Source organism: Poeciliopsis prolifica, unplaced genomic scaffold, assembly GCF_027474105.1.
Source record: "Poeciliopsis prolifica strain line A6 unplaced genomic scaffold, Auburn_PproV2 SCAFFOLD153, whole genome shotgun sequence".
NCBI classification, from domain to species: domain Eukaryota; kingdom Metazoa; phylum Chordata; class Actinopteri; order Cyprinodontiformes; family Poeciliidae; genus Poeciliopsis; species Poeciliopsis prolifica.
The window spans coordinates 11,390-27,427 of NW_026562528.1; the positions used below are offsets into that span (position 1 = coordinate 11,390).

At 40.0% G+C, this 16,038-nt stretch overlaps 1 protein-coding gene across 1 annotated transcript in view; it reads left to right on the forward strand.

Annotated features, from left to right (window-relative positions):
- Positions 1-214: 214 nt before the first annotated feature.
- Positions 215-16,038, forward strand: part of LOC129356009 (neuroligin-2-like) — a 71,566-nt gene continuing 55,742 nt past the window's right edge. Inside the window, 1 exon segment of the mRNA XM_055025632.1 lies at positions 215-360. Within this exon segment, the coding sequence (XP_054881607.1) occupies positions 240-360 (121 nt within the window). The 5' untranslated portion in view covers positions 215-239.

Genomic DNA, 16,038 nt, shown 5'->3' on the forward strand with positions numbered 1-16,038 from the left:
AAATGTTTTTCTGCAGGCGTTGTGACATTAAAAGGTACTCCAAGTACGTTAAAGATCCATTTTCTAGCACTGACATCCAGTAGGAGGAAAGATTCATTTGCTGTTAATTTATTACAGCCCAACATGTTTGATCAAACAGGAAGTATAACCATTTTTATTGACTTCTTCAGGCGCTCCAATCCTTACCGTCGGTGTGTTTTGTGTGTGCAGATATCCGCGATCGCAGGAAGAAGCCCGTCATGCTGTTCATCCACGGCGGCTCGTACATGGAGGGCACCGGGAACATGTTTGACGCCAGCGTCCTCGCCGCCTACGGCAACGTGATCGTGGTGACCATGAACTACCGACTGGGCGTGCTCGGTGAGCGATCCGTCAAAACCCCCTCCGGACGTTCCCGCTCAGAACGACCCACACGCATCAACACGCTCGTTTGCTCCCTGTTTGCTCATCATTTATGTATGAGAACACAGCAGACGGTTTCTCACAGCAGACCAAACATCTTTCATCTGCATTGATTACGCTGATGATGGATGACTTTAATAAAAATGCATCAGTTTAATGACAGCCAGTGCAGACATTGATCATAACTGCTCATTCTATCAGCAGCTGAATATTTCTTTCTAAAGGCTCTGATTGTGTAATTAACGAAGTTTGTCAAAGATTTACTTCAACAATCTCCTAGTTCTGGACACTTTTTCTTTTCGAAGGCGTGGGATTCCTCCCACATTTTTAATTAGCTTTTAACATACTTCCAAAAGTCTTTCAGAACCTTTGATTAGGACCTTTTAAAGAGGCAGTGTTATGTAAAATTGACATGTTTAATGTTCTATCAAAAAAAACCTATATTGTATTAATCATTTAATCTCTATGACAGCTGTGCAAAAAGCAGCACTCCTCCAGTGACTCCCCACTCGGCTCCTTCAGACTAGCCAGCAGCAATTAGCAAACACCTGGTGAAACTGAGCATCTACTGAACTCATCATAGGAACCACTTCAAAGTGAAATGCTGGTAAAAAAAAACATTGTTATAGTGTTAATGGAGGAGCCATGTTGTGAAGGCAGAGTTTCGGAGAGAGCAGAAGTTTTTTAAAGAGACAGAGACCCATTTGAAGGCGTTAAATTAGTAAGTAAAACCTCAGTTTTACTTACTAAAAAAACATAATTCTAATTATGATAATAATATACCATAATATAATTAGTCTGGGAATAAGGAAGGGCAAAAATGTTGCTTGGGTTTGAATTTCAGACACACAAATCAAAACTCAGTCACTCTTAATGCAAGCGTTTGCTTCTGTCGGTGATGATGTTGCTGCTGCTACATTTCTAACTCACTAAATATTTAACCTTTAGTGGTAGTCTCATGTTATCACCTTTCAGCTTTAATTCGATGAGGTTCACTAGCTGACATTTGTTTAATGCGACCATGCGCTCTCAGGGCAAATATTCCTCACCTTAAATACTCTCTGGCCTCGGCTGCTATCTTCTATGAAGTGGCTTAAATTTTGATAACTATGAAGCAGCTGCATTATCTGCTTCATGGTACTGGTCACAGAAATTGCTTCATGAGCTGGAATGTAAAGCGGGTCAACTGGATGTGAGTCAGACACAGAAATACATCTTATAAATAATTTGAACATCACCAGTCCCTAAATAGCTGTAAATATCTCTCTGAAAAGAGCAGGGATGTTAAAAAGAAAGCAGGGAATACCCTCTGAGAGTCGTTTAGGACTCGGTTTTGTTGTTCTCGACGTAGAGAGAGGAAAACTGATGGATTGGGGACGTGTGTTGAGGGAGGCTTTACGGGCCAAACGCTGCAAACAACAACCAGCCAATCGGCCGTATTCAAAGCAGAAAAAAGGCGAGGAGATTTGTTCCAGGAGCTCGTCGTCTTTTCGCTGGAAGTACTCGCCTTCCCCGCCCATTTGTTGCTCACCGCAGTCTGTCTCGCTCCATTGAGATCAAGTAATTTAGCTGTGAGAGGAGGAAACAAGCCTCTGAGGAGGCAGGTGCGGAGCAAAAGAAACAAAGTGCATTAGATATTTCATTAACTGTAAAGAGAGTGGGCTCCTGCAAGCTGTTTCCAGAAAAAACACGGAGGGGAGAAGAAAGAAGCTGCCAGTCTCTGATGTGTTGGTGCTGCTCTTAAAGAACATTACATTGTTTTGCAGGACTTACCTGCTTTTATAGCGGTGGCACATTTTCATTTGCATGTAATTATTCAAAGTGTTTGGTTTGCAGTCCTTCAATATTAAATTCAAAGCTTTTTTTTAAGGAAAATGCCACGTGTGTAATGTGATTATCAGCTGGGATCCAGAACAGGAGTGCAGATGTTGAGACGGTGACAACGTCAGAGAATCGACGCGTTTCTCAGTCCTAAAACATTATTTGTGTCCACTAAATTCTACTCTTCAAGTGATGAAAATGTAGCGAGAGATTTTGAACCTAAATGTGTGAGTTTGCAAAAGACAAACTCAAAGTAGCAAGTTGTGTTAACTTTTTATTAATTTTCTGTCAAAACTCCAACAGTTGAATGAACTGAAGTTTTCAGGTTAGCACTTTGAAAAAGTGGCACGTTTTTGCATCCTGAGATGGAAGTGTGTTACATTGATCTCATTCTTGTGTTTTATTAAACCAAATGTTTATTTTAATGTCCTGTTCAAAAAAGAAAGAAAGAAAGGAAGACGCTGATGTTTATTAGAGTGTAACAAGCGCAGCGCGTGATAAATGCTCCTGCTTTGCTCCTATCAATCACATATTCTAGATCATTTGTACTTGTCTTAATGTTTACAGGATTTTAAACAAAAGGTTGCTGAAATTACGGTCTGCAAACCAAACTGGTAAAGTTGTAATAGTAATATATTGAATTTTGGAACAGTTGTTGGTTGACCTGCTCAACATAGAGAAACTTCCTGAGCAGAAGGAGACCTGGGTTGTTACTACATCAAAATGTTCAGTGGTTTCAATAAGAGACTGCTGTCTTTTTGAAGACCTCACTTCCAACATGCCTTTAATGCCTTCTGTTCCTTTGAAATTACTTCCCACACCACAAGAATGAAATATTGTTGCATGGAGCCAGAAGACTGCATCATTCGTTTCAGGGTTCTGTCGATGCTTTAATCCATTTGCGGCTGACGCTAATTGTCACTAAATGTGTTGATAAGACAGATTTCCTCCACAGAACTCAGTCATGCAGATTTTAGAGTTTCTCTTTATGAGGTTTGATGTTTGCAGTAAGCCTAAAAAAAAGAGAAATCTGAATGTTTGATGGTGAAAGTCTGAAAACAACATCCAGTTCCTCTATGTGCCTTTCTGAGAACATTCCGACTTCATGCAGAGATTCGAACTCACAACCTTTTTGCTGCAAGACAGGAGTCCCACCTTCCAGCTGCGTCTTATTTTGATTAGCAAATGTATGCAGTATGATCTGCTTGTGCAGCATGAATTGCTTCCCTTACAGATTCCTAACGTTTTCAGTGACAGTCCTTCAACACGTTCTTTAAGTCAAGAGAAAGAAAATTGAGAGGCCGACTTTGTTATTTGCATGCAACGACGGAGCCAGAGCTCTATCTTCCAAATACGAGAGCCATCCAGAGCAATTTGGCTCTGATTGGGAGAAATGTGAGTGATCTTTCGCCCCCATGCATCCTGTATGTGATGGATTCCATTTTCCTTCGACAGAGACAGACGAGTCAGTGCGAGGGGTTGGAAATGTGCGCTTTGTGTGTGTCGAACGCTGGTTTTCTTTGAGCACGTGTGTCTGCGCCAACTCATGCATGTCAATGTCCACTCTGCTGTTTGCCGTTCTTGCCTCAGCAATCCGACATGCTGATTTGGAAAGGCAAGGCAGGAACTATTGATACAGGTGTGAGAAAACTCACACCTGTATCAATAAATAGTGACTATTTAGTGTTTAGAGAAATCTAACCAAGTTGTGTTCAATAGTCTTGGCCATCAAGTATCAGTTTTAAACTTAATGCACTCACTTTGTCTGTAAGGTTAATTAATTTAGAGATTTAGACTCACTGTAGATTTTCTATTTTCTATTTCTATTGCGTTCAGTTGAGAGGGAATAATTAAGTGGAAACCACAGCCAAACCTTGCCCTCTCCAACTTTGCCCTTCAGTATAAAAGTTTCTCATTCCACAGATTTCTGCTCAACTCTTCCTCCACTTTCACCTCCAAATACCCTTGTTTCCACTCTTCCCAATGGGGGTCAGGCTTGTCCTACTTACTTGAAAATCCGCCTTGATCTTCGTCCAAAAATCACCAGACCTTCCTCCTTTACCCTTTAGTACTTTTACAAAGTAATTAAACTATTTGGAGTCCAAAGTTTGCACAAACTAGTCCAAAAACAAGTTATAAAATATTTTTAAATGCTTCTATCTGAATAGCATCACCTTTTCAAATACAGAAGATTTGAGTTTTATATTTGAATTTGAATATTTTACCTAGATATTCAGGGTTGTTCCTGTCATAGTGTTGAATAAGATAATAAAAACATACCTTTGTCATTTTATCCGCTTTGTGCTTCTCCCTCTATCATCTAATAACACTCTGCAAGTCTATGATCTTATAAACACTTGTATGCATTTTAAGCAACTACCAATATAAAAACATGTAGAAATAGTTACCCTCCTGATTTATTCATGTGATTGTTGCATCAGTGGTTGCAGCTGCTCAAACATGTCCTCCAGTTCCCCTTTTCCTTTATTTTTTTTTGAAGGCGATGCAGCTTCATCACAGCTCTGCCTCCAAGCACAGCCTGGAGGCTTTCACAAACCTCTAAACCCGACTGGATCTTTAATCTTTACAAGCTGGAGACAGAGTTCACAATCACTGTCAGAGGTCATTTTGATGATGATAATAACACGAATACGAATAAGCATAAGAATGATAATAAATGTTATTTGTAGTCATCATTTATAGACATCCAAACACATCAATTAAGGACAAATTGAGCATAGTCAACACAACGTGAAAATGTAAATAAATACAAGATATTGCTGGTATGAAATGAAATATAAGCAATACTACAAATGTTTGATTGGAAGACAGCAAAAATGGACAGGGTTGTAAATTTGATGCATTCACAAAGATTAATTTTTTCTTTTTCTGCTCTTGGAATCTATATTTATATGATCTTTTCCTGCTAGATGCTGTAGGAAATGCTCCATTTTATGGACATTAAAGTATATTACATTATTTCAGAGATTCCCAAAGACAAGGCGCCACTCGACAGGTGGAACGGTAGCGATATACAGAAGATTAGGAGAGAGACTAGAAAGTTACAAAACCCTTGAAATCAATTTTGTGTTTCACAGAAAGCAGGGAAGTTGTCGGACGATGGGAGTCGCAGTCTGGCTGGTCAACGGAGAACATAAAGATTTAACCAGAGCATTTATAGCTGCTTGTTACTGAGAATAAGAACGGTGAGGTTGATGAGGTCCTAAAAAAAGGGCATCTAAGGTTTGTTTTCAGTTCATGTTTGTCATGACTCGCCACAATCCTCTTTAACTTTTTAGTTTATTTTATCTTTTTTAGTAGGAAGCACTTTTTTTGTCGTAATTATTGTTGACTTGTTGTTTGTTTGCTCTGTTTATATGTTATTATCTATGAAATTATAAATAAAATAATCCAAAAAAAAAAGGGAATCCTAAAAGTGTGACAAAGAAAAAGACATTAAACAAAAGGGGGCCGAGTAATAAGCCTTGGGGAACACCACTGAAAGCAGGCGAGGCTCATTTATTATTACTTTTAGCAAAGTGTGAGAAGTCACATTTTTCTTCTCTTCCTGTTTATTTAACAAAGCAAATACATTTTAACCCCACTTCTTATTGCTCATTTTCTGCTCTATCAGAGGAAAAAAGCTGGAACTGAACCTAATGTTCAAGTCGTATTGATGTTCATTAAAAGTGAAAGTTTTCCACTCTGTGTGTGTATTTAACGAAGGATGCATTTGAAAATTCAAGGCAAACCTGGCGGTAATTGAGTTTGCGTGAATCTAAACCCGACTCTTGATCTCCGTCTGACTCACTGAGGGAGGTGGCATTTTGCCTGCCGCCTGTTTCTGCTGGCTCCTCACAAACAGCTGCATCTGCAGCCCTGCTGGCATTACGCAAATGTTACCCATCACAGTGACGTTCAGACGGCGAGAGCCGCTTCGTTCTGTCCATATGTGAATTTAGAAAAATCCAGAGAAAGGCGAGTTTGGAGGGAGGAAGCGGAGAGCAGCAGGCGGTCTCTGTGGGGAATTTGGTGGATTTAAATATGTAATGAAAAGCTTTACCAGGCCACTGAGCACTTGACCTTGCCTTGGCTGCCGTTGCGACAGGGAAGCTTACAGTTCAGACGTCACCTCCACCCCTGCAAGGTTCTATACATGCCGCCTCCTCTGATGTGGGAGATGAAGGTGAGAGCTTGCATTCATTCAGACATTAGCGATGAGCTCCGAAGCCTCAGCATACAGCGCTTGTGATCATAAGCAAGATACACACAGCATGGAACGAGAGATGAGACAAGAGCGAGGCAGAGAGCAAAAAGGAGAGGGAGGGAAGGAGAGAAGAGCATGGAGGGAGGAAGAGGGGAGGTGTTCAGTTTTCCTGTGATGCTAAAAATAAAACCTGCAGAGCCGCTTTCTGAACATGCAGTCGCACACAGCAGCCGTGCATGCTCTGCAACGCTTCCACTGCATGCTGCAGAGATCTTCTGCAGCAATGCAACCAGCTTTTGAGCCCTGACTGCACATACACACATGTATGACTACAGGAATCCTCAACGTCCCACGACCACACACACACACACACACACACACACACGTACACACACACACACACACACACACACACACACACACCACACACACACACACACACACACCCACACACACACACACACACACACACACACACACACACACACACACACACTGTTCTTTTCCTATCGGTATTCAAGGAGTGTGGATGTGAGAAATGCCTACTCATGGCTTCGGCGGGGGGTCTCTAATGTGCGCGCAAGAGGAAATCAGATGATGAAACGTGACCTGACGGGCCAGAGAAGATATTAAGACACACACTGACACACACACACACACTGTTCTCAGTCTCCATAGCAACCCTCGACAGAATTGATGAGCACAGTCCTATTGACTCATTGTGAGGAGGTGGAAGGAGGACTGCGGTGTCTTAAGAGTGTGAGCGAGTGTGTGCGCGGGGCGCTACGCAGTGTGACTTTGAAAACGAGGAGGGCTGCTCTACTCTACCCCGAGAGCTGATTGGCACGTCAGCTGGCCTTCATCACACACGTGCAATCCCATGAGCAGGTGAAGTTCACACGCTAACACACTCAGTGACGCCTTTGCCTGTTTTTCTCTCATACGTCAGACTCTCTGGATCAAAATCTAGCTGTATAAATCATCTAATTCTTATCTCACGTCTCCTTTGAACCAGCCTGGTTTCTTTGTTACCTCCTTCTATGGTTTTACTCTCTGGATCGGGAAACACTCTCATCAGTTTCATGCAGGATGTAAAGAGAGTCTCAACCTTCAGCCTTCAAGTGTTGCGTCCCTGTGGATAAACAAAACCCTGAAAACACTGAAATATCCAAAAATGATCATCTTCAAAATTTTCTTGTTTATTCCGTATTTATTCCATACAGTAAATTTTCTTCTAATCTTGATTAAATGCTTGTAAAGTCCTTATATAGAAGCTTTTTTATGTTGAAAGTCATAGCCTAATTTCAACCTTTAATGTTATTTTTAAAACATCTACAAGCTTATTTCTACTCTTGATCTTGTGACAGAGTTTGAGTATGTAGCAGCAGCTGCTCAATGTTAGTCACTTTTAGGTTCAATCTGTCAGATTAAACTGAAAATCTGCCCTGGAAAGACAAAGTCACTGTTCTTATTTTATCTAAATGCTATCTGACAAGACCGCATTGCAACAAATTACATTTATTTTGGTTTTAAGTGAATTTAATAGACCTACTTTTATATCGAACCTGCTTGTAAAGTATCTTGTGTTGCTATAAATACACAGACTGACATAAATATATTCTCTGGAAAAAATTAAAATGGTTTGTTCTCTGATTTTGCTCTTTATCTGTATATATTTGGGTATAATTAACTTCTATAAATTACTTACATGTTTCCTTAAATTTCAAGCAAAACTTAATATTTATTTGTAGAAATGAGAATAGTTAACAAAAAAGATGCAGAGCTTTCAAACCTCAAATGCAAAGAAAACAAGTTAATATTCATTTAGAAACAGCAGTACTAATGTTTTTACTCAGAAATCAACATTTGATGGAAAAACCTGGATGTTTTCAATGGGGTTCAGTGCAGTGGGCTCTTACTTTTTTCCAAAGCTGTATATTTATCGGGCGGCATCGCTGCATGCCGAGATCAGGACCGACTCGCTGACTCTTCTCCAGATGCAGATATAAGAGAGCATAACTCAAAAGAAGCTTTACATTTTGATGATTTAGTTAAGAGTTGGAGAGTATCTTACTGGTAGAATTAAAACGGTATTTAAAATTATATAGATTCGTTAAAGTCAGTCAAACCGGCTGCAGAGTTTTCCTGTTTTCTGTTTTTATACCACAGTGTGACTGAACTCCTGCATTTTGGTGTGATTTGAATTAAAGTGAATTCAAAGACGTTTAAGTTTTATAGTTAAAACAAAAGAAGGTGTAGCAAATATATTTATAACATAAAAATTTTAATAAATGGAAGTTTATGTTTCTTCTTTTTCCAAGTAAGCAGTCAGATGGACAAACTTGTTGAAACTATATATAACACAGACAGAAAACAAAACTTCTGTTGAGCTGTGATTAAGTCTGTATGCTCTGCTGCACAATATAAATACTTAATAGGAGCAGGATTCAGTGAAAGAGGACTATTTATGAATTTAAATGTCTCATTCTGAGGCAACAAAACCCAAACTGCTCTCTAATAGAGAGGAAATATGTTTGTGAACATTATACCATTAAATCCCATAAAATTCTTCCTTTTCTGTCCACATTTATTCACGTCTCTTGTTCCCTCTAACTGTTTTGTGCTTCTTAGCACCCTCTGTCCCGCTCCTTTCCACTTGATTTGCTGTGGGTGCGCTTAAAAAACTGACTAATGGGGTAGATTATGCTGATGTATGTTTCACATGTCAAACAATCAGCTTTGTAAGTGAGAAACCATGGGCTGGTAATGGCTGCGGATGGATCATCATTACAGCGAGATGACAGGCGTTTGAATCACGGCTCGGCACTACGGGGCAAACCGGGAGACTCGCTTCTCCCGTGGGGGACAGCGGCGTTGTTTTGGGAGCCAGAATGGCATCCCCAGTGTGTCTGAACGTACATACTGGCACCCATAAAGACAGCCTGTCAGCGAGCGTAAACACTGCAGGAAAAAAAAGAAGAAAAAAACAGTTTGAATTAGTATGCGAGGTCTGCTGCGACGCTCCGTGCTGTTTGTGTTCGCCTTTGAGCTCCGTTTGGATCAGCCAACATAAAGACGTAATAATTAACATATGGCATAATTCGACATTTATGTTTCTCTGCTCTGTTAGCTCCGTGTTGGTTTCTCTGATGCTTTATTCAAACAGGAGCATTTGCTTGGACGGCAACAGCAGATAAATCCCTTTTGATTTGAGTTTTGTGCTACTTGAGTGATTTCTTGCATTTTCTCCCAGCGGATCTCAGTATTCCTGGAAGAAATGCACTGAATGCACAAAAGGAAGGGGAGCTTCAGTTAATTTTTTTCTGCAAATTGTTTCATTTATACAGCTTCTCCTAAAGCGACAAACATATTGGTGAACTAAACAGCAGCAAGGCACTTTGTGCAATTTATGTTTTCTTTTTCCCTTTTAAGCCTAATGTACTAATTGTTTTCATGCCGTTTACTATAATTATCCAGCATGAATATTTAAAGTTGAATATTGTTGATATTAGACGTTGATCCTTCAAAGGTCACTACACAAAATTGCACAATTTTGTATTTTAGTTTATAGGTTTATAGTTATAGATTATTTGTTCCCACTTTTGAAGTATGAATATCAAAGTTAAATATGAATTTACAGATATTCCTGCACTTGGCGGATGGGTTGAGGGACGTGTGGATGATTAATTAGGTCTGAAAATAACCTTCTTCTTATTCTAGAGTCATCTAATCATCCCCACAGCACCATCTTACCTCCACCGTGTTCTTGTTGTCAAAAATGTTAAGGTTATCGTCATATTGAATCATTTGTTTGAAAACTTGGCACTGCAGTTATTCCCAAAAGTTGAAGGATGGATGGAGAATTACATTTGCAAATAGCTGTCAGTGTAGAAATCCTGCAACATTTTCTTGTTGTGAAAGTAGCGAATCACCCTGCAGCGTGATTCTGCCTCCACTGCGTTTTATAGCCAATAAAAAGCTGCTTCCCTGGTTTTTATTGTCTGATCCTAATAAATTGTGATAAAAAATGTGAAGGTTATCTTCATGTTTGATCATTTATTTGAAACCCTTCAGTTACAGTCGACGGTTGGCTGGAAGTTGACTAATCTGTTAATGGTGCAGCCCAGTTTTAACTTTTTATATGTTTATTTTGAGGACAGTGAGAGGAAAGGCTAAGTACACAATAGATATTTTCTGAAATCAACAGGGTGTTCATGTATCTTTAAACCATCTGAAATTAATTTATCTAAGGTTCAGGTCTTAAATGTCTTAAATTCATATTTAAAATGTAAGTAGGCCTTAAATATTCTTAAAACTGGTTGTGGCAGGACTATTCAATCTTGTAGGTGTTTTTTTTTCTTGTCAGACTTTTTAGTCAGGCAAAAGTTAATGCAGACACCTTTACTGGTATTTAGGATTTGAGACGTTCTGTAACTACTTGCTAATATACCATTGCTAGCTAGCTTTTCTTTGCATGTGCAAAGATGGATAACTGCAAATGTATCACTTGTTGGATGGGTGATGCTCAGTTTTGTCATTACATTGCTTCTGTCCATATGAGCCACCCCTATATTTGTCTTAAATTTTATTTAAGCAGGAATCAAAAAGGTCTTAAAAATTTGAAATTTGGCTTGCTGAAAGCTGCAAATATTCTGATTATGAATAATCACTTTTAATGCAACTTTTAGTACAACTTTGCATTAACAGTGTCATTACTTACCAAATGACACTGTCACAAGCTTTTTTTTAAATACTATTTCTCCCATATTTATCAATGGGCCCAGACAGATGTGAAGTGGGAACAATGGAGCAGATTTTCACAAGTGTATAATGAAGAGGAGAAGTGGGAATGTTTGCCTTGTAGAGATGATATTCCAGTGTTTGCTAAAAAAAAGTGCTCTACAATTCACTTTGCTTTACAGACCTCATCTGTGAAAGCTCGACAGATAGAGAATGAAGAGAACAAAAGACTACGAGGCAGAGTATTCCCAAGAGCAACACAGGATCATTTTACCTCCACTTTTCATGGATTTTGACCTGGGACACAGCTGGACGCCGATCTCTGCTAACCCTGACTGTTCCAGTCTTTTACCTCGACATTACTGCTGCATTAACCTATCAAATCTACCTACCACTACACCTGAGGCCAGCACAGAGAGAGAGAGAGAGAGAGCAAGAGAGAGAGAGAGAGTGAGGCATGTGGGATTCCTGCCGGCGATCTGAATAGTAATGCAAATCATTTGCATTTGACGAATGATGGGGTCAAGGACAGGGCTGTTATGTTGAGGGCATTGTTGGTCCATGAAGTCCTGATTGACGGGACAGGGGTGGATAAGGTGAAAGGACAACTGGCTGTCACACACATAATAAATGAGACAGCATGGAGGGGGATCTGGACGGATCAAAAAAAGGACAGGGAGCCCTGGGAGAGAAGTGAGAAAAGGTAGTCACTCATCTGTGGACGTTACTCTTCTCCACGCACACATAAATGCCAAACACGGGCCGATTATAGTAACTGGCTGGCCCTGCAGCAGATGCTGTAAGCGTTGTGGGAGCCGGGCTACACCTGCTCTCCTCCGCCTGCTGCTCCTTTACCTCCGCCCTGCTCCAAAAACACACGCGGCTTCTGCTTCTTCCCTCACACAGCCAGATCACTTCACGGCCAGAAAGTCGACTTTCTCTGCACACAGAGAGGCACAAAGGTCACGTTATGAAGCGTGAGGAACTGTTATCACGACCACTTTAAAGCATTTCCAGGAAGTCGTTTTTTTGGACTACAAGTAAAATCAGACCTGAAATTTTACCTCTGCCTGTAAAGTCACTAGATACGAACCTCCAAACTTCATGTAGTCTTCAGATGAAGATCAAGAACCGAGATCTGTTAAAGAGTATCTAAGGTTTATAAAGTATGCTGGACTTTGGATTAGTTCAGACAAATGGTTTGGTAAATATTGCCTCTTTGTGATATTTCAGGATTCAAGTCTGAGGAACGGTATTTCCTCAAGCCACTGAGTCAAAAGTTTTAAAAAGAGGAGATCTCAGATTTGGTCTGTTTTTAAGGACTTGTGGTCTGGCCTGTTGTTTTAGAGACCTGAACACAAACTCCTTCAGGATACAAAGTCATGTTATGTGCCTGACTCTGTGGGAACAGTATGCTGTGACCCATGACTTCATGAACCAAGCAAAACCTCCAAACCTGGATGACTAGAACTGGAGTGGATGGGACACCTTTGGGATGAATTTGTTGTTCAGGCCCCAACATAATCTGGGACACTTCACTGTGCGAAGATCTGAGGCAGACTCAAGGTGGTATTGATGATAAGGTTGAGATTCCTTCTTTTCTACATTCCTTCTCGCATGTGGAAATCCTTTCAAGAAGAGTTGAAGCTGCTGTTTCTTCAAATGGTATTAAACTATTATATAAGAGCCATCATACGGAGATTGGGATTTAATTAAAGTCCATGCATGTGTAAAAGGCAAGTGACCCACTACTGTCTGTGTCTATAAACAGACTAAATGCTTAATAAACAGCAGGACTTACACCAAAAGCAATAACTGAATTACAAGAATCCTGAGTGTTTTAAGTCATATATAGTGAGAGAATTTTTTCCTTCTTACACAGATTGCACATGAAATATCAGCTATTTTTCGCTCTATAGTTTATACATGGAGTTGTGTGAGTGCAGTGGATTTCCTATGAGCCTGAATCCCTTCTTTAACTCTGTGAACATCTACTTTCCACTTCCAGCTTCTCGAAGCACCTGCAGTTTTAATTGACAGCCTCACACGTCGGAGGAATTGCGCTCATTTTAAACACATCGGATGTCTATGCATAGGTGTGTGCGGGGTGTCTAAGTGTTATCCACCTGTGCTGCTCCAGCTCTCCTCCCCTGACGAAGGATGAAGAGGTATGGGCATCTCATTAAGAGCTGCTGGAGCTAATTAACAAATTAATCAGCCTATGCAGACACACCAACCCCCGGCACCAATCAGCCGGACTCAAACGAGCCGCGCTCACTAACCTAAAGGGAAGGCAGCGCTTCTTTTCTGCAGGCCTGACACGCACACGTCTGAACTAAAACAAAGGCAGCTGATGATAATGAGCGTTTATTTGTTCCTCAGACGCCGCCGCTGTGGTGGATGGATGCATGCGGGTACACAGGCACAGACACGCCGAACGTAGTTAATATTTTTCTTTGCTCAGCCGCTGCAGTCTGCTCAGCTGTGGAGTGCAGCAGATGGTGCGTCTAAAGTGGGCCAAACAAGCCTGAGCTGAGCTCCTGTGTCAGAATGAGACTTTTTTTTTTCCTGCATGGTGTGTTTCTGTCATCACACTTGTTGAATGCAACACCCTTAAAGCACAGAATACGATTCACAAGCCTTACAGCTACAGCATAGATACCAGTCTATTTTAAGATCTCACATAGCAGGATTAAATCTACTGAACTAATAAAAAAAAAAATACATCAATGCTTTCAAACAGGACAACATGAAGGCATGCGGGAGAGAGCATGTCTGCTATTCCTCTGCATACAATTGCACCTCCTGCATCTCCCTCCAATGCATTTTACAGCCTATGATGTTCTCTCTTCTTGTCAGACTTCAATGTTTGAACTTTACATACAAGCATTTCTCTATAAAAGCAGACTCTTGAATTAGAAATGACCAGGGAGGATACTTTATCCTCTGACACAAAATCAAGGAGCTGCAGATCCAATCAGCCAGGAAAAGCCTTGCAGCAAACGGCTAACTGTTTTGCAAACAACACTTGTTTAAGTATCGATTAAACCATTAATACATACACCATGTGTCTTACATTTTGATAAAATCAGTAATTTAGCAAGTCAGTGCATTGAAAGAACGGGACGATTCTCACCGGACTTTTTGGACTCGTCTTATCTTTCACTCCTCGTCTTGTCTGTTGCAACATTTGCATGACATTTATCTGGGTTGTGTGGCAGTGGGGAGTTTATAAAACCACATGTGATGCTCATGCTAAATAATTTTCTACACATCTTTTCCAGTTTGTCTTACATGGAGATGCAGTTATAGATGCAACATTACCAGATGTGAAGATGTTGCACATAAATCAGTTTAGACAGAGTCTCTATATGCTGTAATTAAGGACAGATACAAGATAGTGTAAAGGTGTAAAAAAATATATGTATATAAAAAAGTTTAATTTAAAAAAATACTTAATACTTCTTGTAGTAACCTACAGCTACCAGTGGGTGGTGTTAATTCAACAAGTAGTTTTTTAGCTTTCATGAGGCGATAAACAGCAGTGGTACTTTTTAGGCACCTGCTAATACTAGTGGAAGTGAACCAACATCCTTTCTTGTCAGTTTGGAGGGGACTGACAATCAAAGTTTTGGATTTTTAACGTCAGCTTCTGCCTAAGACTTGGCAAGTCTCTGCTCATGGGCAAGCACTTAACCTGTCGATCTTTCTGTTGATGTATGAATGTGGGCGTGTGGCTAAATATAGCAGTGGTGAAAGCACTTTAAATGGCCAGTTTGATTGGAAAATCACAGCATAGCTTCAATCCATTCACCCTCTACTGGTTTGCATGCATAAGAAACTATTATGTTTTGCAAACTTTAAAATTCATTTGCAGTGATTTTGATCATCTTTGCGGATTCCACTCTGTACAAACCAAGAGTTTTGCTAAATTCTGGCATGCTATGAAAGAATGAGAAACTACCATGTTCTGCATTATCAAATATTTTTAAGTCCTTATTCAATGTTTCACATTCATATCAGGATCCAAACCATTCATCCATTATGTATAGTCTATGGTTGGTGCCTATCTCAGGCAGTTTGGAGACTAATTAACCTTCTGTCATGTTTGTTGACTGTGGGAAGAAACTGGAGAAAATGCAAACTTCAAGCAGAAAGGCGTTTGCATTTTCTCTCCTTTTAGGCCTGGATTTCTTGCTGCAAGGCAGCAGTGCTGCATCAGGTTGCATGCCTATAACAATGTTCAGCATTTCGTAGGTGTAGTTTCCACATAGTATCATTAATGAACCACTGGGCCTTCTGTTAAATGCTGTGTCACATTTTCATGGCCTAAAGTTATGACTCATATTTCTATTGAATAGGAGATATAACGCCACGGTACTAAAGGTCAAACTTGATTATTGTACATTTCTACCAACCTTTTATTTGCCTAACTCACAAATTATAAGTTAATTTTATATTTAAAGTTTAAGGTTAAACATTTCACTTGCAAAGATTTTTTTTTCACATTTTTTTTTATTGCTTCAACATAACTGTTTTTTTGCTGTGAACAAGTGAAACGGATGTGAAACGGAAAAGCCCATTTTTAACTGGTAAATTCACTTTTTATCATTTACCAAGTTGAAATGTCTCGCTTGACAGGCTCAGGAGCATTTCTGAGGAGAGTTATTACTCAGTGAGCAACCATGAGAGAGAGCCAACAGACCAGGCAGAACCTGCCTTTTACTCTAATGGAGCTCATCTGGGTCCAAACTATGCTTGAATGAGTGTATATGCCTGGTATACAGAGAGTTAGTCTGTTATGTATTCGAGCCTGCAGCTATAAGACTATTCACATACATTGCAGTCTTAAGCATCAGTACTACGGC